Source organism: Anabrus simplex, chromosome 8 (assembly GCF_040414725.1).
Source record: "Anabrus simplex isolate iqAnaSimp1 chromosome 8, ASM4041472v1, whole genome shotgun sequence".
NCBI lineage: Eukaryota > Metazoa > Arthropoda > Insecta > Orthoptera > Tettigoniidae > Anabrus > Anabrus simplex.
Genome location: NC_090272.1, coordinates 96,733,764 through 96,759,020, shown reverse-complemented (window position 1 = coordinate 96,759,020; position 25,257 = coordinate 96,733,764). Strand labels below are relative to the sequence as shown.

The 25,257-nt window shown below is 38.2% G+C and overlaps 1 protein-coding gene across 2 annotated transcripts in view; it reads left to right on the top strand.

Annotated features, from left to right (window-relative positions):
* Positions 1-25,257, top strand: part of LOC136878853 (DDB1- and CUL4-associated factor 6) — a 213,665-nt gene that overhangs the window by 69,787 nt on the left and 118,621 nt on the right. For both annotated transcript variants that reach the window (XM_067152392.2, XM_067152391.2), the window contains exon 5: positions 4,843-4,978. In XM_067152392.2, the coding sequence (XP_067008493.1) occupies positions 4,843-4,978 (136 nt within the window). The remainder of the gene's footprint in view (positions 1-4,842; positions 4,979-25,257) is intronic.

Here is a 25,257-nt window from a genome sequence, read left to right as displayed (position 1 = left end):
TCATTGAAACTACTGGTAATCTCCATCTTCCATAACATTGCTGTTGGTACCACCACCGAAGCCTGCTTTCTTGAAGCAATTTGCTATTATTACAGGCTCCACTGAATTCCATGATGAGGCAATGAAATGTATTGAGTTCAAAAGAGATGGTTTGTAGATGGGTTTGCCTGCTTCCATGCGTAGCAGCATATGGCTCACAACTTATTTTCGGTACCTCTGCTTCAATACCTTAATTATTCCTTGGTCTGTGGGCTGTAGTACCGATGGAAAAAATTCTACCTTGATGTTCCTTAAATGGGGCCACTCCTGGGGATGAACAGGGCAGTGGTCCATAAATACCACAATCTTCCTGCGCTGGCTCCCCATTTTGGCATCTAATGCCTGCATATACTCTTCAAACAGGGAAGTTGTCATCCAAGCTGACTTGTTGCTGGTGTCCTTGCATGGTAAAGTCCTGATATTTTTGAAACAATGTGGCTTCCTAGATTTTCCTATCATCAGTAGAGGTGGTTTTTCAGTTCCTTCCATATTAGCACCAACCAATACTGTAACTCGCTCTTTACTTAATTTCCCCCCCGTGGCAAGATTCTCCCTTCAAAATTAGAGACTTATCTGGGATAAGCTGGTAAAATAGTGCGAATTCATAGAGATTAAAAACATTGCAAGGTTTATAACTGCTTATGTTAGCAGGCAGAACTGTTTCCTTCCACACTCCCCTTTCCTACGCACGTACGAGGACGGTTTGAAAAGTTCTCGGAATCACCGCTAGATGTCAGTGCTAGAGCAACGAGGTTCCCACGTAATAATCACACATCCTTTGTGAGTGAACACGTGGCACATCAGTGCTCTAGCTGCAGGAGTGTGGTAGTGACGACTCTTTGTTGGTGCTCCCGCGTAGTGATTTGTGACAATGGAAAAAACTGAGATTCGAGCAGTGATTAAATACTTCGTAAAGAAAGGTATGAAAGCAAAGGAAATTCATGCCGACTTTCAGAACACACTGGGGGACTCTGCTCGTTCATTTTCAACTGTTGCCAAGTGGACCAGCGAGTTTAAATTTGGTCGGGAGAGCTTGGATGATGATCCGCGTAGTGGACGGCCAAAAAGTGTTACGACCCCAGAATTTATCGCAAAAGTGCATAAAATGGTCATGGAGGATCGTCGACTGAAAGTGCGGGAGATTGCTGAAGCTGTAGGGATGTCTTCTGAACGGGTATATTATACTTTAACCAAAGAATTGGGTATGAAAAAATTATCCGCAAGGTGGGTACGGCGGCTCTTGACACTGGACAATAAATGCACCAGATTGGAAATGTCCGAACAAAGTTTGGCCCATTTTCAGTGCAACCAACAAGATTTTTTGCGCCGGTTTGTGACTACAGATGAAACTTGGGTCCACTACTATACCCCAGAGACAAAACAGCAGTAAAAGCAGTGGAAACATGCTGATTCACCACCACCAAAGAAAGCAAAGGCAGTGCGTTCGGCCGGAAAGGTCATGGCCTCAGTTGTCTGGGATGCAAAAGGCATTCTGCTGATAGATTATCTTCCTACTGGCCAAACAATTACGGGGCAATACTATGCAAAACTCCTAGACCAACTACAGGAAAAGATACGCAAAACAAGGCCTGGTTTGGCAAGGAAAAAGGTAATCTTTCATCAGGACAATGCTCCGCCGCACACAAGTGTTAATGCCATGGCAAAACTTCATGAACTGGGGTACGAATTGTTGCCACATCCACCTTATTCACCTGATTTGGCACCTTCAGACTTTCATCTATTCCCCAAGCTGAAAATTTTCCTCGGTGGACGGTGATTTCCTACAAGGGAAGAACTGACAGCCAAATTGGAGAGGTATTTTGCAGGCCTGGAGGAATCTCATTTTTGAGATGGGATCAAGGCATTGGAACATCACTGGACCAAATGCGTTAGACTGCAGGGAGACTATGTTGAAAAATAAAAGCAGTTCCACCAAGGTAAGATACTTAATTCTAGTACACCGAGAACTTTTCAAACCACCTACGTACATTCTCTGCTTCACCACAAATTGTTTTGTAAACGATGCCAGCTCGATTTTTAAAAATGGTCCAACCACCCAGTCGACACAGTAAAAGGTACCTTTAATTACCACACAATTTCTTCGTCTTTCTCCTTCACAATAGTCCCGTTCAAAGGTATGTTTAAACTTCGCTGCTGTTTAAACCATATTAGCAGAGCTTGTTCTACTTCATCATACTTTCCAGATTTAACTTTCTTGCAATTTGATGAAGTATTCTTTGCAGAAGCCAAGATCTCTTCCTCCTTCGCTGTAATGCTGTTCAAAGTAGACAGCGGCATCGCCATTTCCTTTGACAAAGCAACATGGGAAAGTGTAGATGACTCCACTTTCCTTATAATTTCCACTTTTTCTTTAATTGTTAATGCCTTTCGCTTGATCTCTTTCTTCTGAGTTGCACTCATTCTCACTTAAAACGTTCGTACGTTAATATTACAAGTACAACTAACTTCACTGACTCCTATTCACACTAATTACGACACTACACTACGCTTAGCAATCCATAGCTTAGGCTTACAAGACACAAAGACAAGACGTGTACTACAGTTCGTTAGCATGTTCTTTCTATCTTCCTCACACTCCCCGACACCTGCTTCAAGGTTAACGGCGGCAAATGGGAAGTCCGGCAAATTATTCTCAGAGATTCTTAGAACCTAGGCCTATATCGCCCCTGCATTCCTACTGGTTGTCACGGCAACGGGCATAGTTTCTGGCTGTTTCGCAAGTACCGTATGGCCAAGCCGGTATTGAGTTTTTTCCCCGCTTTAATCCTCTTCATGCTATAGGTAATGAAGAAAAGAAATGCAGGTTCAAAGTTGCAGGAATGAGTGCATGGGAAAGTATCTGGGGTATTACGTGCTAGTGATAATGGCGCAGTAGCGGCACAAGCATATCTAAAGGTAAACGGTTTCTTTCCCCGTGAGAATGTTATTTCATGGCTCCTCATCCATGCGCTACGTTCTAATAATACAATGTAATAATTACGAGTGACACGATAATACAATGTTAAGCTCGTATAAAGGTAAAAATAAAAATTACTTTCAATTTTATGCCAACACGTGGTATTGGAACACCTCTATGTGCATGTGTCAGGCCCCTTCCCACCAACACCCAGTTGGTTATCAACATTTCTTCAACTTCGTAGACGATCAGGATCTTTTGGCCGTCTGTTTGGTGGCATAATGTGTATCAGCTGGCAAGTCAGCTGTTTCCTGCATAGAGGCGGGAAGTTTTTGTTTCGTAATAGTTTATATTCACCTTACTAACAATGGACATGGAAAATCTTATCACTTCTAGTTCAAAAACGTAATTTCCTCTATGATAAGATCCATAAGTATTATTGCAGCAACAATGTAAGGGAGAATGCCTGGAAGGAAATAAGCAAGGGAATGAAAAATCAAACAGGTTAGAATATTCAATTTCGTGGTAGATTAGGCCTATATGGTACTTAGTTTATTTTGCAGGCCTTATTTCAGAATCATATTGCAGTATAATGTTGGAGTCCATATACAGTGTGATATGTCAGTACAATAATTGACATTGCTTGGAATGTACGATCTTCAAGTGTTTATTATACAGTATTTACCATGAACAATTTTATAAGTGGCATTTCCTACATTTGTCGTACATGTATTCCTAACAAACAGTAGTGCATAAGAAGCTGCTCTGTTGTGGACAAATACATTTTACGGTTTTTAATTAATGTTGAGGCCACCTTGATCAATGACTTCACCCTGTTGCGGCACACAACTTACTGCATTAAAGTATTATCAAACCATCCATTGCATGCTTTGTTTCCCGCGTAGAATCCCGTTTGATTCTATTCCTCTGGATGTGAACGATGGAGTGGACATTTCGACTGATGGGTTCGATTTTATTCCACAAGGTGAGAGTGAGCATCTGGTGTTCGTGTTGTCATAGCATGACGTCGTACAGCCCTGGCAAGCCGAGACAGGATCAGTGACACTAGAGACACACCATAAGCACGTGAATGGTCTAATGCAGGGTACAGTTTGCGCGGAGACTGGAGGGTTCTAACCATGAGCTGCTTTGAGTGGACGTTTTCTATCTGAAGAGGCTCTAAAATCTGAATTGTTTAACCAGGATATATATTTACAACAGAACACTTTAAACGGGAAAAATATACATATATCGTAATGCAACTGATCAAGCGACCACTTCTTATGGGGGAACTTCTTAACCGAGGTTTACTATAGTAAAAATTATTATAAGCAATAATAAACATTCTCCCTTCTTGGTATAGTTTCAATTTAAAATTGTCCTGTTTTGCCCCACTACATATTGATATAGCTGCAACATTTAAAATACATTGTTTTTATCACTTTTATTGCTTCCTTTTTTCAATACATCTCTGTAGCAGACTTCCCAAACTTTTATTATAGCAACACTAACATAGTTCTATATCACTTAATGTTATTAACATATCTTTCTCATACTCCAATACTTTTCCATATTTTGTCTCATAATGACATCAGGCACCACTGTTATTCTCCCCTTCATGAAAGTGAATGTTGTTCCTGTAGTCATATTTTCACTTTTCCTCTAATTCTTCTTTCAACCTTTATTATTTTTTGTAAACTGTGATATAAATGTAGTTCTTCTGTAATTTTTTTTCATACCTATAAGTCTTATATTTTGATTTTGAAATGAGATAGAGATTTTGTGTGTTAAAACAAAGCAAAATCCTACAACAATAAAAAATATATATTTTTCTGTCAGTGTTGATAACTTTTAAGCTTGTGAGATTTCTACTTATTGCATTTTAGGATATTCTGATCTCATGTCAGCGTGCTGTAACAGCCTTGTCTGTCAACCCTATGGCACCATATCAGCTGGCCATTGGTTGCTCCGACAGCACCGTTCGAATGTTTGATAGGCGTATGCTGACTACAAAAGCTTCAGGTAAGTTGGAAACGTTTTTAAAAGTTGTTTTTGTACCGAATTGTTATTCAAATTATATTATTTTCTTTTTGTGTGTGTGTTTCTCTCTGGGTGTATCTTTGAAAATGTATCAGCTCAGTGATAAAGAAAAGATGAAATTATACAGATGCATATGTAATTGGTATAGGGATAATGGGTTCAGAGGTAATTCATATAATTGGAGCATAATTAAATTTGTGTCCTCACTGTGCTTGTCTCTCTAATATATTTAATCAGCTCAATCTAAATGGAAAATAAAATCAACTGGAATGTTTCCTAGAAGCCTTCACAATTTAATTAATGTATCCCTTTGATCTTCTTCTGGGAACTCTATAATACTCCGGACATTCACTCTAGCAGTATAATAAGTTTCACTATGTTGCCTCTATTTTACAATTTTTCAACAAGTGGGTGAAAAGTCGTTACGCTAGGGATGAGATATCTAAATGACATCAGCACTGGCTTCCCACCAAGGTGGTTGTATTCCAGATTCAGACCATGGTTCATGTGTGTTTTTAAAATGAAAAATCTCTTTCCTGTGATTTGGGTTCTGCATGAAATGAGAGGTCTTGTGGCTGTGACCATTCAAAACTCGTTTTTGCTACCCTTCCGGCCTTTGAAATGTGGCACTGGCATAAGACAATCCCAGGGTTGCTGACTGGGTACTATCCACAGAGATATCTTCAAATATTATAAACTAACCTTAAATTACTAAGCAGGAAGGATAAGAGAGATGATGAAATTAAATAAAAAGATCTGAATGAGAACCTTTTATTAAAAACACAGATTTATTGAAATAAAAGGTTAAACTTTGGCAAAGTAAAATTCCTACACAAATAAACAAAAATTCGGACTGCACATGGACACGTCATTCATTACCTTCATCATCGCATATGAAAATTTGTTTCAGTTTTACACAATTATTTACTTTAAGTCACTCCCTAATATCATTATCTATTAAGAATTTGTCAACCTAAGTTATCAAATTAATGTTTCTTCTGTGTCAACTATGACCATGAAAAACCAACAATCGTGTCCATGAATTCAAAGTTCATCCAAATGCATCACTTAATTGAGTTTGTATTACATCTCATTATCATTTACCAACATTACTTTACTCCACTAATTCCTTTTACCTAATTCATCTCGGTTTTTATAATGTTTGGTTGACACCATATTTCAAAAAGTAATAATAATAATAATAATAATAATAATAATAATGATATTAATGTAGTTGACCATCATTACATCCATCACTTTCGTCAGAGTGACCTTTGAAATCCAAAAGAAATAAATTCAGAATACATCCGTCTATTCATGAACTCGTTAATCTGTATCCACTTCCCATACTTTCAAAATTATTCACTTATTAAGTTATAAAATCTTGTTATTATTATTAAATTATTTAAATTGTTACAATACTTTCCATCATGGAATCGTGAAGTTGTTTGAAATTTTTAAAATCCTGACATTCATTAAATCATTCATGAACTCCACAATTTATCAAGTTTAAAATCATTAAATCATTAATGATCATTAAGTCTGAGGTCATTACATCATTTAAAAAAATCATCAAATCTGAAATCATTAAAATTATTCAGTCATCCAATTTGTTAAATCATTAAATTATTAAGTCCTCAAATTTTGTTAAATCATTCTTAAAGTTGTAAAGTCCTCTCAACTAAATCATTAATTTAATAAGTCCTCAATTAAATCATTAAGTCCTCACAATTAAATCATTCTTTTGTATTGGCTTCCTCCTCTCATCTATATACAGTTAACACGGAACGTGACCGAATCGATAATTACTCCTGACACAAATAAATTTAACTTACTATTCTGATTCATCATTGAAAGGAAAAATATTTCACATACACATAATCAGCTGTTTCACTAATACATAAAATAAACACAACTCTGTAGCAAAGGACTTACACTAAATTGAAATTCCATCAAACTTATTCTACACAGAATCTATGACAATAGGACAGAACCACATTGCCGCAAACATATCAACCACAAGTGAAATGAATTCACACATCAAACAAAGGTTGCAACTGCAAACCAGAATTTGCAATGCCAAATGCATAGTAAAATACACATCACATATGCAGCAAACACAAAATCAGTCAAATACATAATTACCAGGAAAATCATGTTCATTGACCTGGCCGGGCGTCGACCTCCAGCCACCTGAATCGCAACATTACAGTGACCTATCATTTCCTATATTACAATGTACCGTCACGAAGTATATTTAGTATTTAACTTTAATGTGCTGTTCCTAAATCACTCAATCAGAACTATATAAAAATGACATTTATCCTTTAATTTTTATGACCCTAATCAACACAGTTTGAATCTCCTTTAGTATACACGTCCAGCAGTAGAAGAACGTCTTATCTCCGAGTGCAACTCATATCTATTTATTCCACTGACACGGCAATCTACCCGTCAACACAAAATGAATATCCACTCTAATTAACTCCATATGTTTCTCTTAAATCATCTTTCATATAATTGAGCCTCCCTGGGTGAACAATAACAATTATTTATAAGCATTCAACACTTTCAATGCACATTATTCATTCCATACATCACATATTTAATTGCGAATTCCTCACAGGATTACAAGTTGTCCATTTCATGACCGTATCGATGTTTAATCAAGAAGTAAGTATAAATAACCACCTAATCGATACTTTATTAATGCCTCAGGCAAAATTGAATAAAATTAAAACTTACAGGACATGTTTCGACCACTTAGTGGTCCTCTTCAGCTGTATAAATAAAGAACTGAAAAGAACTTTTATTTGTGCTTATTGTCAATGTTTTTCTTTTCAGTTCTTTATTTATACAGCTGAAGAGGACCACTAAGTGGTCGAAACATGTCCTGTAAGTTTTAATTTTATTCAATTTTGCCTGAGGCATTAATAAAGTATCGATTAGGTGGTTATTTATACTTACTTCTTCCTCACAGGATTCGTAACATATTAAGAAACACTTACTTCACTTTGCTGGCACTATATCACATATTACGCTCCACAATATTAACGGTTCATCTCCTGCTGCTGGCGTTCGTATCTTAAAGGTCTTACTTTGAAGCTAATCTCGCTAAATCTCAAGGGAATTATATGACAGAATATCTATTCCCTCACAGCACATTTTCATCTACTGGTTAAAAAAATACGTGTCACTTACTGATGAAATAGACTCTAAAATTTCACTGAAATGTGCATGGATGGCCAATGGTTCGTATTTTCACGATGTCAATGAATTCTCTCTCGACGATCTTAACTTAACATCATGCAGCATGCCACAACTATCCTATCCTATTCCCATGACTATAAAACACATACTGATTGCCATCTATACTTCTTGAGATATTTACACACACACACATGAATACCGTATTAGAAGATCACACATTATAAAAATCATGTTTTAACACACGTTTCTTATTACTATAGAAGATCGTATTTCAACGCACATATCTTATTATTATAGAAGATCATATTCCAACACATGCTTCTTATTCTACATAAATCACTCCCCCAAGGCATCAGTATTGAAAGTTACTCCCTACATCTAGCTACCCTTGCTACAGTAAAAAAAAAAAAAGTATATAAAGTGAAGTTTTCATGCAAGAAAATTATTTACAAGTTAAAGATACAGCAAATAGTGCATAAGCGAAATATAATGAATCAGGGGGTACTTATCGAGTTCGGTGGCGTTCCATGTTCAGCCGCACAGCATATTTGGTCTCAGGTAGGCCCAATGATGTGGTTTATACCATCATAATGGTGGCATTAACATGTGCACAAATGCCTTCCTCGATTTCCATGTTCTTCACTCTTGTTGGTTTTAACATTTCACACGGCTTCACATACATTATTACACTAAAAATACATAGAAACATATACATGAGTTACTTATAAGTACACATTGCACTCTTATCACAAGGTAAGAATACTCCGTCTCTGCAATACTCTGCAATTCCCGACACGTGGCACTGCAAAGCGTCCCGCGGCTTGATATCGTTCCGGTCTTTACTGCCCAACAAAATGTTGATACCGTGAGACTTTATCTCTCCAAATTCTAGACTATTTCCACTCCCAGCATCTAAGTGAAAATGAAATCCATCGGATCCAGTTATACTTTATCAATTGTTAAAGTTATTAGGCTGAGAAATGCTCAAGATTTTATTCTACAGCGAACACCATGCGCCTTCGTGCGACTCGTCCTGAATCACACAGCAGAGTGCTTCTCCCGAACAGCGCATGGCTTCTTCCTGCACGCTGGCCTCCTGGCGTGGAGCTCAGGGAATCCCCTCATCAGTGGTGTAATATCCTGTCATATATAGCTTACATTTATTAATCGCAATAGTTCATTAGGAAAATATCGTCTTAAATTTTCATCTATGTAAGAGCATGAAATTTCTTCTACATTGTCCCCCAGCAAATTTTTGCCAATATTGGAGGGCTTTCATGCTGGCATCCATATTTCTTTTCCCACATCACCTCGAGCGTGCTGTGCTCTGATTCGCTACTCAGAAGTCCTACCAACTTAAAAAAATCTAAGTAGCTCGGTCACACTCCTTTCTCTCTCTAGCATGGAATATTCCATTGCATCCATATTGCGCTATCAAATGACCCTGACACGTGGATTCTAGCTTCGAGCTTAGGCAAGCGGAATTGCAACACATATCCAGCCTCTCATGTAACTTTACTCCATTCTTCCCGTAACTTTCTATAATTTTCAAGATCCTATGCCAATGATATGAACCGTTTGGGTTCAGTACTGTACAGAGTGGTCTAATTTTTTATCTGTTTCTCTTCCTTGTAGTTCTTCTAAAAAAACGTGATGTCAAGTGGAAGAAAATTAAGAAAGTAAATCAACTTGGAGGGGCTGTGGATGAGGTGTAGAGTATTGGCGTCCAGATTCCAGGGTCGCAAGTTCAAACCTGGCAGAGATAGTGAAATTTTTTGAAGAGTGAAAAATACATCCATTTAGCACTCCCGTGTCATATGATATTGTTATATTAAAGATCTCTGATGACAGATTTGATGTTTACCCGACAAAATCGACCCATATCTGCCCAATTAATTTTCTGTGGAATATTGCGATGTTTATCATTAGGCCAATTATTTGTAACCTAAATAAATGGGTTATGATGGTTTTAGGTCATTAACGAATTTTTCTGGATACTCCATGTTTAAATATCAACAGTGAGTGTGGATGGGTAGGGTAAAAGACAGGTTCAATGAAGGTACATTTCCTCACATTTTAAGCTCATACGAATCTAAAAATCCAAACATTTAGTAAGTGTTTCTCACACAAGTGTTGAATTAGTGCAATAAAACTTACAAAATACATTATTTTAAAACATAGCTGAGGAACAGATTGGTCTCGATTTAGAATGCATTTAGAATGCACACAGTTTCAACACAATAGGACAATGTTTGTTCATTTATATTATTTTTATAAAGAAAATACCAAATTTTCTGCAAGTATGATCAGTCTGCAGATAGCCAAAACTCATAACTGTGAACAAAACTTTAGAATAGTTTAGTCTGCGTTTTAAGGCTACACTGTTTTTCATACTTCAGTCTCTTTTAACGTGAGTGAAATGCCTTCAGGTAAGTCGCATGGCAGCCAACATAACATTAGATAGAACTAACATTTTCAGAGATACAGTAGATGTCTGTTATAACGAGAATTCATAACAGCAAAAATTTACTGGTTATAGCAAATTGTCATTATATCCGATTTTTTGTAAAAGTCGGGGTGGGGGTGGGGGACCCCACGTGCATTAAAATCGATATGAAACAGCAATTACTTTGTTAAAAACTTTTTTTGCAAATTTCCATATTACAACTTACTCCTTAATTATTTTTCTAATTCTGAGGAAATGTGAACGCGTATGTTGAATTTCATTCTGAAAAAATTGGAGTAGTATCACTCCAGTGGCTTCCGTGGCAAAAATGTTGCAAAGTTTGGGCTGGGAAGAACTGGGAGAAAGGAGTCGAGCTGCTCGACTGAGTGGTATGTTCCGAGCTATCAGCGGAGAAATGGCGTGGAATGACATTAGTAGACGAGTAAGTTTGAGTAGAGTCTTTAAAAGTAGGAAAGATCACAATATGAAAATAAAGTTGGAATACAAGAGGACAAATTGGGGCAAATATTAATTTATAGGAAGGGGAGTTAGGGATTGGAATAACTTATCAAGGGAGATGTTCAATAAATTTCCAATGTCATTGAAATCATTTAAGAAAAGGCTAGGAAAACAACAGGTAGGGAATCTGCCACCTGGGTGACTGCCCTAAATGCAGATCAGTATTGATTGACTGACCGACCGACCGTTTAGTTTTCTTATTTAAACAGCATTATCTAATCTAACTTAACCTGCATATTTCAAGCGCCAGTAGAGTAATGATAAACATCCTCGTATAAATTTTCATACCAGTAGCTTTTCCAAAATTTAACCAGACACGAGAAAGAACAGTGAAATCTCCTCAGTGGATTTCGTCGTTAAGGCGATTTCTTGCGTAGCACGTCATAAATTCAAAGTCTCAGTTCACGCTGTATTAAATCTGTACACGGTGTAAAAATACCTCGGTATCGCGAAATAAATCTTAACCGTTACCGCTTAGTACTACCACATTTTTCCTAGCCCTGAAAATATTCTTTGTCATTCCTTGTGAAAAGAACGTAATTTCCAACAGTGATTAGAGCACTTGCAAGAGGAGGCCAGTCGGAGAAAGTTGCGCAAAAACGAGAAATGCTTGAATTCCCGAACTTTACAGGGTAAGCAAGTCGTTAGCCTCAGGAACAATTTTGCTCTCCGGTTTTCATTGACATCGCTGAACAATCCAGAGAGCCTGTTTGTGCTTGTATTTCGCATTCCATTCAGAAATTAGAAATTTTTTCCATGTTGAGTGACACAGTGAAGGGTGGCAAATATTTTGTCGTGTTATAGGCTACGTACAGATTAGGAACATAATCATGTGAAGATGACCACCGTGGTGCATATTTGTGTAGCACAGTTATGAATACTGGAAAAATCGTGATGTTGCTTACTAAAGAAAAGAAAATTAAAATGTAGGAAGTGGACAGGCATCTGCATTTAACAATGGTGACGCGTATGTTGAAACTACATGGCTCAAATCGATCGAAGTGTTGTCGCATTCGAGATCACGGTCTAAGTAATCCTCTCACATATGGCCAGGTTTAACCTCCAAATAATTCATGGTCGAAGAATGTGTCCAGAAAACAATGTTTAATAAACCACTAGTCCGAAGTATAAGGCTTCAGTTGACATTCATTTTACAAAGAATGTGATCTGCAAATAATGCATGGATACTTTTATGCACCCCAGTGCAAATGTTTTAATATTAATGTTTGATGTTTTACACACTTTTTTTATACACCGTTGTCATTTATTACTGTAAGCCCCAGTGGAAAAGGTTTTCGTATTTCTCTTGTATTTTTCATGCCTTTTAATATTCTCATCTTTAGAAGCGGTAGAGAGCCTATATCTTTCACTGTACCCGTCCATACATGACGTAAAATGCACGCGTGTCGGAAAAAAAAGAAACATATCAAGTGTTGCCATTGATGCTTTCACGACCCGTATTTAGACATGATATAGGCTTTTGGGATTATGCCGTGTCAAGAAAATAAGGTGAAATTCTTTACGTTTTGCAGAGAACTAAGCTCTGCTTCATCAGAAGAAAATCTTGACTGTCCGTGAGAAAGGCTTCCTAAACAGTGGAAAAATAATTTCACCATATTTTCTTGACACGGCATAAGCTCAAAAGCCTATATCATGTCGGACATATCAAGCGTTAACATATTCCTGTTGGATAGTTCTGATTCATATATTCAGTAGTAAATTTTCTCGCTTAACACATTCTCTTTCCTTGTTCCGTGCATAAATTTCCTAACATCGTTTTACAGAAAAAACTAACCTCCGAGATCAGCATCCACCCTGCGCAATATTTTATGGTGTATCACATTCTTACTTAATTTCAGTACTGGTACATAGCATTTACATTAAGCGATCGTTTACTTCAGCGTTTATTTCTAACAAGTTAACTACAGTTATCGACCACGTTATTCACGCATTTAAAATACGTACGTACACATTCTCTTTCATTTTCAAATTGTCGTTTACAGAACTCCAGTCAACGAGTATTACTAATCAACTCTGACATCCCTTCGAGTTTGAATGTCGACGAGAGAGCTCGCTAGTGCACATAGCACTAAAACTATACTGAAAGTAATCGATCGCACTCAATATAATTGAATCAGTCATTTAAGAAAGGGCACATGTCCAGAAACGCAACTTTTCAGGAGGAGCAAAAAACTGATTTAAAAGCCAGTCTTGCTAATTACGTTAAATGTATGTATTTTGTCCGTTAGTGTTAACGATTGTGGCTAGGTTACGTTATAAAATATGGGATAAAGATGAAGGACTTTATGGTAATTGGCAGATAAAAAAATTGGATATATGCCCTTTCTACAATGATAGCTGAATGCAAATCAGTTTTGGAGCAAAAACGCCTTGTTTATTCAAATAACTTAGACACACTGTGTCGTCGTTCTACAATAATAATCATTTGAATGATGACAGTTAATCACAATCATCGTCAGTCACACGAACAGTTAGTCATGCAAGTATTTCGTTGTAAAAGTCTTTGTACTGCCCCTGAATGTACACTTCTAGACGCTTTAGGTCATTCATCTTATTCCTGTCAATAGGAATTGGTTCGTCGTAGGCTAGTTCGTTAGGAAGTTGAACGTTGCTGTCTAGATGCAAACGGAAGATGTGTTCAGTAAGGCCATTGATGAACTGTTTTGTCCGTACGGTTCCCGGATCATTGGCAGTGTAAAGAAAGTGCATGGATGATGCTGGCTGGAAACGAATTTTCAAGTTTGTAGGCACTCCTCTTCCTCGAAATTCATCTGACAACCCTCCCCTCTTATAAAATTTCAGCCACCATGCAGTAAAGTTAAGAATATTACTCGTCTCTACCAGAATGATGGTGAACTTGTCATGACGAAGGGGTGCCCGTAAGATGATTTCACAATATTGTTTCACATCATAAATTCGATCAATTTTTTAACAGTTTGTTTAATGACAGCAAAAGCTCTATCACAGGCATTGAATGAGTGCCCTCGCGTAGGGAAGTAATGGTGAATGGTTTCAAATCGCTTCATGTCAACAAGTGCTGCACATAATCTGATCACTGTATGATATTTTTCTGCCCTACAGCGCCACTAGGGAACATTCGAAGCTATTTTATACTCTTTGGTACACATGTTTGGATATAGTCTAACAAGAAGCTATACATTTCATTGGCACCTGTACGAGCTTTACCCTTGTAGTAAACATAAAGCACTGACGAATTTGTTTGCATATTGTGAATGCCAAACGTGTTCACCCAAAGCTGTCGCATGTAGAATATGTCCTGCACTGGTATTTTTGGCAGGGGAAGGTTCTGACAATAATCAAAACACAGTCCTAGTATTTCGGGATTACTCTTGCATTCTAATGTAGTTTTCTTCAGGCAGAACAGGCAGATGTTCCTTCCGGTAAGCAAAGAAGTCATTCAAGAAAGAGCACTTATCCAGGGATATGTGCCCTTTCTTACATGACTTCCAAACAACACCCAAATGAACCTTAAATATCAGCATGTTACTGGCTGGATAAGTGACCTTTCTTTTGTGACAAGGTGCGCAAGGATGAAAAGAACGTAAATCTGCAAAGAAACAAAAAACGACAATTTGGACATGTGCCCTTTCTTAAATGACTGATTCAATTGCTGGAGTGCATAACTATTGATAACAGAAAAAGTAACACATGTTAAATCGCTCGTAATAACGGATGCTTCAGCGATAGGGTTCTCGCTGTAAACAAAAGATAATACACAGCTTAATATAGGAAGTTTCAAGGGACAGGAAAAAGCTGTATTTACAACGGAGTTCTCGCTATATACCGTACTCCCTATATTGGACTTCTACTGTATTTGGAATTTTGTGAACATTCAGTGTACCAGGACTGGAATAGTACTTCCCTGCTGCTAACTGCTGAATACCTGGTATCACATTCACCAGGGGAGTTGGCCGTGCAGTTAGGGGCGTGCAGCTGTGAGCTTGCATTCAGAAGATAGTGGATTTGAACCCCACCGTTGTCAGCCCTGAAGATGGTTTTCCGTGGTTTCCCATTTTCACACCAGGCAAATGCTGGGACTGCCTTAATGAAGGCCACGGCAGCTTCCTTCCCACTCCTAGCCCTTTCCTATCCCATCGTCGCCATAAGACCTATCTATGTCAGTGCGGCATAAAAGAAATTGTAAAAAAAAAAAGAAGTATTGCATCACTATCACAGTCACTTTTGCGATCTAGTTCATCCTGTATATCATTTCTCTCTGAATAGGCAGTCAGTCAATCATCATCCACACTACCAATAAGACCATCTCTACTACAGCTTGTCATGTTGTCAGTATCACATATTATAAACTCCCTCCGTGTCAAAGATTTCCGGGCAGAAAACAACACACATCTTATGCAGACTTGAAACCTCAGATTTCTAACAGAGTAAAACACCTACAGACATCTAGAGCCTTTAAACACTAGGAAATCATCCCGCCATTTCAGTCGGCTCTGGCACTTTTCGCGTGAGGAGTGAAAGCCGATTGACCGGAGCACGCATTGAAGTGGTTAAAATGAAAACATATCAGCTCAAGTTACTGCATGCTGAAGTAACAGATGAAATTTTATGAGTAGTATATGGAACAAAATAAGCACTGAAGTCCCTTCCACTATGGCTTTAAGTACTTGACTCATAGGGACTAAGATTGAGCATATATTTGACATATGGAGCAAGGTAAATTGGTTGTAACAAAATACTTCCACACAAGCAAGCCTGCCAAATTTTTTGACCAGACAGTACTGGCTAATATAACATTCCCTTTTCTGTGACTTTCAATAAATTGAGAGGGCCAAACAGTGGACTTTTCTTCTTATGCGATTATCAAAACATGGGATTGAACCTCTTTTCTTCTGTCTGTCATGGACTGAAAATTGTGAAGGTCAGGAAAGGTGCAAACAAATGGCAAATTCGTTTCTTTATTTATTTATTTGTTTGTTTATTTATTTATTTATTTATTTATTTATTTATTTATTTATTTATTTATTTATTTATTTATTTATTTATTTATCGTTTAGGCCTACTGAGGACCACGGGGCTCGTATCTACTCTTGGGTAAAGTTGTTGCTTTCTTCTTCTTCCAATACTCCATTTGTTGACTATGAGCCAGCTTTCTCTCCTCGGTCCACTTAGTTCCTGGAGTCTTCTTACTTCTAAGGGACGTTGGGAAAACTCCGTGTCGGATGGCTTGACGGAACAGTAGTCGGTCATGAGTTTGTCCCAGTGGGATATCTAGTTGTTCCATATCTGACTTAACTGACGTGATCCATTTGTTCTTAGAAGCCTTGCCTCTTCCTGTTACTGTGAATATCCTGTTGGTGAGTCTTTTGGAATCCAGGCGGGCCAAGTGTCCATAAAAGGTCAGGCGCCTTTTCCTTATAGACGTGACGATGTCCTCCTGGTGTGCATACAGTTCATCATTATGGCGGATTCTGTAAGTGCCTCCTTCCTCTCTGATTGGTCCTAATATCCTCCTCAGGATCTTCCTCTCTTTTAACTCCAGCTTTCTGAGTGGGCCCTTCCTAGCTATTACAAGGCACTCAGAAGCAAACAGAACAGATGGTTTGACTACCGAGTTGTAGTGTCTGAGTTTGAGGTTCTTGGAGAGGCACTTAGATGAATAGATACTACGACACGAGTGATAAGCCCTTTTAAACTTGATACATCTGGCATCTATGGCTGGGTTCTCGCTCTGATTTGCAGAGATCCATTCTCCCAAGTACGTATTTATTTATTTATTTATTTATTTATTTATTTATTTATTTATTTATTTATTTATTTATTTATGTATTTATTTATGTATGTATGTATGTATGTATGTATTTATTTATTTATTTATTTATTTATTTATTTATTTATTTATTTATTTATTTATTTATTTATTTATTTATTTATTTATTTATTTATTTATTTATTTATTTATTTATTTATTTATTTATTTAATTATTTAATTATTTATTTATTTATTTATTTATTTCATGAGTAAATCAGGAATATACTTTTGATCAGTTAATTCATTATTGGTCCTTGACACAAAATTAGAATGTAGTAAGATATATCTGTAGACGAAGCATTGATCTTTCAATTGATGCATATATCTATCAAGTTTTTATTGATTACATATGACATATCGCATCTGAAAACCAACAAGTTCTGTTGTTGACATCATGGCAGCTAAACGTTTCCTAGTGATTGCAAATTCAAAAATTAATGTTTTACCGAATGATGATACGGAAAGTTTATTTTCATTAAGCAAGGACTAGGATATAGAATTTGAGAGTGAAAGTAGTGATTGTGACGTTGATGTTGTTTTGATACACGGGAAAATATTGGCCTTAATGTTATTGATGGTGGGTTTGTGTGAGAATACATGGTTAATTACAGAGGGCAAATGGAAATGTATACGGCAAATTGTGGGTCTCAGAATGCTGCAAAGAACTGCTTATGTCCTCTGTGAAAAATTTTCTGTTGATTTCTGCTGTCGAGTTCGTAAAGAAGAGAGTACAATAGGCTGATATTTATGCTCAACGTCACGTCACACGGTATATTATTTCCGTTCTGATCGAGGGTAAATAAATGTGTTCCTGTTACTGTGCAGGAAATGTATGTAGATTTTGCATTGTGTATGTTAATGAGTATAGTACAGAAACCTGTATTCAGATCTTATTTCTCAAAAAATCTGGGTACTAGCTACTTCCATATTTGGTTCAACAATACCTACAGTTCGAGTTGAAAGCTCAGAAAATTCCTCCACTTCATTGACCTTAGATAAGTCCAGTAAATTATGCTGTTTGTGTGTTTATGCACTAATAACATACTGAACATTTTGTGGTAAAATTCATTGAACCACTTGTCATTTACACCCGATTAACTAAGAGCCTGCACTCATAGCAGGCTTGGTGCTATACTCCTCCCGCAGCACAGGGCAGCGAGGTAGTGAAAGTCGTCCCATGCTGAGAGGTTAAGGAACTGTTTGTAGCAGCAGGATTTTGTGTATATGTTGTGGAAAAAATAATTCTCTTGTGACAGACCCCTTTGTATTTGATATCCAGGGGTTGTTCCACTGACTTTTAATTTCGGCTTTTGCGTAGCTTGTAGGTGATGTCTGTATCGGATGTTGGGGCTGCTTTTGCGAGAGTGTATGCCTTTTCATTTCTAGGAGAACCGGTGTGTCCTCAGATCCAGGAAAGACAGATGTGGGGCCACTATTATGCTGTTTATTTTACAGTAGCAGCTATTGGGTTGACATAGTGCTTGTCGTTATGTTCAATGCAGCCTGCGAGTCACTTAGTATTCGAACACTCCACAACAGACTCGATGACCCATACCTCAGCTTGAAATACCGAGCTGCTGGATGACAATTTATACTGGAGTGGAAACTCTGAGCTGTTGTTCTTGTAGACAATGAATGTGCATCCCGTTTTGTCAGATTCAGCAATGTTAGGTGTACGAGAGATATCTATGTAAATGTAATAGTCATTGGTTGAGAAAGCAAACACTAGGATGACTGCATTTCACGAAGTGGCAGTTTTTCTTTACAGTGGTTTCAAGAATTGGTGCAGGAAATGTTCTGTTTTTCTTCATTAACCCTTTAACTGAGCATTAATTTTCAATGTATTGCATATTTTTATTTTTTTAGATAATTTTTTCAATAAGAAAATGTTCATATATTTATTATTAACAAAAATGTGCGCAATGTGCAAAATACAAAAGCTATAGTACATCACTCTAGCCCTACTTTAGTTATTGATATTTGTCTTTTGCTGCAGATATTTGTGTGATATCTTTCACAGTGTTCATTGCACAATTCACACTCAAACAAGTTTCATTCAGGTGATGAAATCTCTTATTTAATTTTCAAATATTGTCTGGTTCAGTATTATCCCCAAATTTTGCATAAATGCCACTATTGCCAGTAAAATAGAATCTGTTGCATGGCCCTCCAAACGTAACCCATTTGGTCTGAAAGGCTTGAATTCCTTCAATTTCATGTCTGCCATCGTGGAATTTGTCACTCGATTCATAAGAATAATTGTCAGTTTCATTGCAAAGCAAGAGCATTTGCTCAATATCATTATTTGCTAAATTACTTTGTTTACACTCAGGGGTTTTAGCGTGGGAGCCATATTGCTTCGACTGCTGACCACACAGAAAACGTGTGCATGGCCACATGAATTCTACTCGGAATACAATATTCCATGGAAATAAAATGTAGTACTTTGTAGTACAAGTAAAAATCCCTAAAAGATCAGGATTTAGGAATTGGAGGAGGAGGAAAAAAGAATGGCATTCCAAGATTGGATAAAAAGGAAGTTGCCTAACACGAAAATACGAAGTGGAGAAGAAGAATGGGACAATTTAATACAGACATTTGTGTAAGCAGTAACTGAGGTATGCGGGAAAACAAAAGCAAAGGTTAAGGGAAAGGAGACATGGTGGTGGACAGACAAAATAAAAAAGAAATAAAAGAAACGAACAAAGTGAAGAAAGAAATGGATAAGGAAAAGCAAAAAATGTATCAAAGGGATGAGAATAAGATACAAAGGTTACATGTGGAATACAAAAGATTGAAACTAGAAGTAAAGAGGAGTATCAAGGAAGAAAAGGAAAAATGTTGAGGAGAGTTTACCAACAAACTTGAGCAAGATAGTCAAGGAAATCAGAAACTATTATACAGAGTAATAAAATCGAAAAGAATAAATCAAGAAAAATCAAGACATTAGAGAGAGAAGATGGATCCACCATAGAACATAACGAAAGGGACTTCTGGGAGATCTCCCAGAAACTGTATCTCACAAGTTCATCTATGCAGATGATATCAACCTCACCATTCAAAGAGCAGACTTCAATGAGGAAGAGGACATTATATCCCAAGACCTTGACAAGATGGGTGATTATTTCAAAAAATAGCACTTGAAACCTAGTCCACTAAAGACAGAGGTAGCTACGTTCCACCTAAATAACAGGCTGGCAAACTATCAACCTGCAATCAGGTTTGGAAACCACACACTGCAGTGTAATACCAACCCAGAATATCTGGGTGTAACTTCAGACAGGTCCTTAACCTATCAACGCCATCTTGAGAAACTGGCTGCTAAGCTTAAAAGCCGTAACAACTTGCTTGGTAGACTAGCTGGTACTTCAGGGGCGCAGATCCATGTACACTATGAACGACTGCTCTAGCAATAGTATATTCACCAGCTGAATATTGTTCCTCTGTATGGCTTAATAGGTCTCACACTAGTCTGGTTGATGTCCAACTGCATCACACAATGAGAATTATATCTGGTACATTGCGCTCTACTCCTGTTCAATGGTTACCTATTACTGAACAACATTCAGCCTCCTCACATCAGACGGCAAAGTGCCCTTATTAGATTGTGGGCCAGGAAAGCGAAGAACAGTTACCTCCCAATACATAAGGATACAGATGAAAATGCCCTAATCAGACTCAAGTCACGGAAACCTGCCTGGAAGATGGCAAACGAATTAGTTAATTCACATTTCAAGCCTGATGAAATATGGAAACATGAATGGTCTCATTCACACCCTCATGGCATTGTCAACATCAGGGATCCAACTACAAAGTTGCCTGGATTCAACCTTCCTCGCTCCACCTGGACCACACTCAACAGGATACGCTACGGAGTCGGAAGAAGTGCTTCTGCTCTGCATCAGTGGGGCTGGAAAGACTCTCCAGCTTGTGACTGTGGTGCAGAAGTGCAAACCATCCTGCACATTCTGAAGGACTGCCGTCTGCGAGCTTTTGCTTGTTCCATCAAGTACATTGATCAAGTGACCCCTAAGGCACCCTCTTGGCTGGAAGAGGCCTGGACATTCGTCTATAAGAGATTGAAAGACCCCCACATTAACCTTTTTAATGTGGAGTTTGTATATATACAGTATATATAGAATCAGGGGTGTTGGTTTTTTTTTTTTTTTTTTTGCCTGTTAAGAACTTGTACATAGTCGATTGTCAACTGTAGCATCATATGCTAAATAATAATAATAATAATAATAATAATAATAACGAAAAGGGTCTTCAGAAGATGATGACAAAGTATTTTGAAAACTTTATAATGAGGATGACTGCTCGGAAGTAGAACGTGATAAGAAAATGGAAATAATAAATGGAGAAAGAGAAGAGAATCTGATAACATGTTTGGAACTTGAAAGGGCAGTGAAAGCAATGACCAAAGGTAAAGCAAGTGGAAAAGACTAATTCAATGCTGATATGATTACGGCAGCAGGAAGCAGTGGACTACAGTGGCTATACCAAGACCTCAATGCCATATGAAAGGATACCTGAAGATTTGCAACAAGGAAGCATTGTACCATTGTTCAAAAAAGGAAATAGGAAAAAAAAAATGTGAAAATTATAGAGGTATCACCCCATTATAACATGGGCTAAAAATAATGGAGAAAGTCATAGACTGAGTGATATAATATAAACACAGTTAGAGGAAGAACAATATGGCTTTAGAATGAATAGATCAACAATAGACTTGATATTTACACTGTGAACGATAATGGAAAAACATCTAGAAAAGAACAAGGAAATCATCTTCGTATTTTTGGATTTGGAAAAAGCTTATGATACAGTTAAGAGAAAACATGTAGCCTATGGGAATGCCTACCGAAAAGGAATGTACCAAAATCATTAATTAAGAAGATAAGAATGTTGTATCATGAGAGTAAAATCAGTGTACAAGTGGGAAGTGGTGACTGAAATATTTTATATGAAAAAAAACGTTTCAAGCAAGGAAGTGCGCTGTCACCATTATTATTATTATATATATAATTCGCTGGGGCCATCAAGGACCACGTTAAGTCTTGTTGCATTTGACACTGAACTTGGCCTTCTTTAGAGCCCAAATTTCCCTCATTCTTTGTGAGTGGGCCTGCTTACGCTCCACTGTCCAAGGGGCACCATGTCTTCTCTTCGGCTGCTCGTCTCGGTTTAGCCCGTTCGTCAATATTTTCTTGCGGAAGAGATCTCTGTTAAGGGCGTCTTCAGCTGAGATATGTAGCATTTGCAGGTCTTCTTTGGTATTTCTAAACCAGGGAATTGTGGTTTTGGGGTTTGAATCAAAAAAGTGAAAGATTTCTTTAGTTAACTTTCTTCCGTCCATTCTTTTCAGATGACCGTAAAATCGTGCCCGTCTTTTTCTGATCGTGTCGGTAATTTTCTCTATTTTGCTGTAGACTTCCTTGTTGGATCTCTTTTGATGGATTCCATTTCTGTACTTTGATCCCAAGATTCCTCTCACAATTTTGCGTTCTCTTTTCTCCAGTTCTTCAAGGAGTCCTTTGTTGGCATTTAGAGACAGGGTTTCGGCTGCATATAGAACTACTGGCTTCAGAACTGTTTCATAGTGACGTATCTTGGTGTTTTGGGAAAGGCATTTTTTGTTGTAGATTGTGCGGGATGTTTGGTAGGCTATTTCCAGTTTGCGTACTCGCTCCTGAAGCGCTTCTTTGTCCAGTCCATTTTTCATGATGATCTCACCCAGGTATTTGAATTTGTCTAATCGGGTGATGTCCCCGTATTTTGTATGGAGTTTTGGTGGAGCCTCTTTGATGTTAGTCATTACTTCTGTTTTCTCAAACGATATCTGCAAACCAGTTTGTTCGGCAATTTCCTTTAAAATTTCAACTTGAGCTCTAGCGGTTTCTATGTCGTTTGAGAGAACAGCAATATCATCGGCAAATGCTAAGCAGTCTGTTGCGATCCCCTTGGATTTGGTTCCTATTCTCAATGGACTGTAGTTGGTTTCCTGTAATCTCACCCGCCAGGTTCTGATGATCTTTTCAAGAACACAGTTGAAGAGTATCAGGGATAGCCCATCACCTTGTCGGACTCCTGTTTTGATGTCAAAGGAATGCGAGAGACATCCGTAGAACTTCACCTTGGATTTTGTCTCGGTCAGGGTAGCTCTAATTAATGCCAGCAGTTTCAAATCAACTCCAAATTCATTTAAGATGTTTAGCAGGACTTCCCGGTCAATGGAGTCGTACGCTTTCTTAAAGTCCACAAAGACAGACACATACTGCTTGGACCTTAGTGTGCAATATCTGATGATCGTTTTGAGATTTTGGATCTGTTCAGCTGTTGAGCGACCTTTTCTGAACCCTGCTTGGTATTCACCTATTTGATAGTCGACTTGTGCTTCCAAACGCTCCAGGATGGCAAGTGATAGAATTTTGTAAGTCACGGGTAGCAAAGATATTCCTCTGTAGTTGTTGATGTTCTTCGTGCTGCCTTTTTTGTGTAATGGATGGATCAAAGCTATTTTCCAATCTTCGGGTAGGGTCTCCTTGTTCCAAATTTCTTCTATTTGCTTTTGCAAGATATCAAGTGATTCCTCTGGGGCATATTTCCATAGTTCTGCTACTACTGAGTCTTCCCCCGGCGCTTTGTTATTTTTGAGACGGGCAATGTGGCGCTTGATTTCATCTCTGTCGGGTGGTCTGGAATCTGGGTACCTGAGTAAGGGTTCCTTGGTCTCAATGGCGCTTTGAGGTTTAGAGCAATTAAGTAAATTCTTGAAGTAATCTGCCAGAATGCTGCAATTTTCTTCATTTGATGTCGCCAGTGTGCCGTCCTTTCGCTCAAAGCATAGAGATTGGTTTGAAGCCAGTGAGTTTGCGTTTGAAGGCTCTGTAGTACTCTCTGCTTTCATTCTTCCTAAAGTTTTGTTCTATCTTTTCAATGAGAGATTTTTCGTATTTACGTTTCTCAGTTCTGAACACCCTAGCTGCTTGGCCACGTTGGGTTTTGTAGGTTTCCCAATCATTTTCTGATTTCGTAGAGTAGTACTATTTCCACGCATTGAGTCTTTCTTGGAGGACTGATTCGCAGGTACCATTCCACCAGGCATGCTTTTTGCCTCTCTTGATTTCTGCAACGTCTTTGGCGGCCTCAACAAGAAGACTTTTGGCGTTGTTAAAGTCACAGTCATTTGGTCTAGCCTTCTCCTGGAACTCCTCGACCCTTTGCCGAAGTTCATCATTGTCGAAGCGTGTGATCTGTTTGGTTGTCTTCCTTGTGTTTGCGGGAATTGGTTTGAATTTGATAAGAGACATATAATGATCTGAGGCCACATTGATGCCTTTCTTTACCTTGACATTCATAATCTCAGGGCTGTTTCTCCTGGAGATTGCAACATGATCAATTTGGAACTCTCCGAGAGCTTGGATGGGAGAACGCCAAGTCATTTGCTTTCTGGGTAGATGGCGAAAGTGGGTCGACATGACCTGCAGGTTGTGATTGTCGCAAATGGACACCAGTCTTTTGCCGTTGGGATTGGTTCTTTTGTGAGCAGGGTAATTTCCTATAACTCTCTTGTACTTCTGTTCACGACCTAGTTGGGCATTGAAGTGACCCAAAAGAAGCTTGACATGGTGTTTGGGGATTTTGTTTAATTTTTCATCCAGTAGGTCCCAGAAATTATCAACTTCGTCTGGATCAGACTTGTTCTTATCGTTTGTAGGAGCATGTGCGTTAACTAGGGCGTAGGTTTTGTTCGCGCATTTAATTGTGAGTATGGACAATCTGTCATTCACAGGTTCGAAATTTGCAACCGATTTAAGGTTCTTGGTTCTAACAGCAAACGCGGTTCCAAGCATCACAGCTCCATTGAGGATTCCTCTTTGCGCTTTGCTCTTGAAAAATCGGTAGCCTTCGGATTCAAAAATCTCTTCATCTGGGTACCTTGTTTCCTGTAGGGCCATTATGGATATCTGATTTTCGTGAAGAGCTTTGGTGAGGGTTTTCAGCTTGCCAGTTTGTGTAAGTGAATTTATGTTGAAAGTTGCTAGAAAGGTTTTAGATTTTGGCCTGAGTTTTTGACTCTTCGGGGTACACCGAGACGCTCCGACTCGTCTCTTGCATGATGTCGAGTCTCCCCCAGAATCCGAACGAGACTCGTGCGCCGTGGCGTTCACGACGAGGGATTTATCCGAAGATTTACCCCCTGGGGTATATTTCTTGAAATGTTGTACCATCATGCTTTTTGACTTGACTTTGGTTTGGACGGGTACCCAT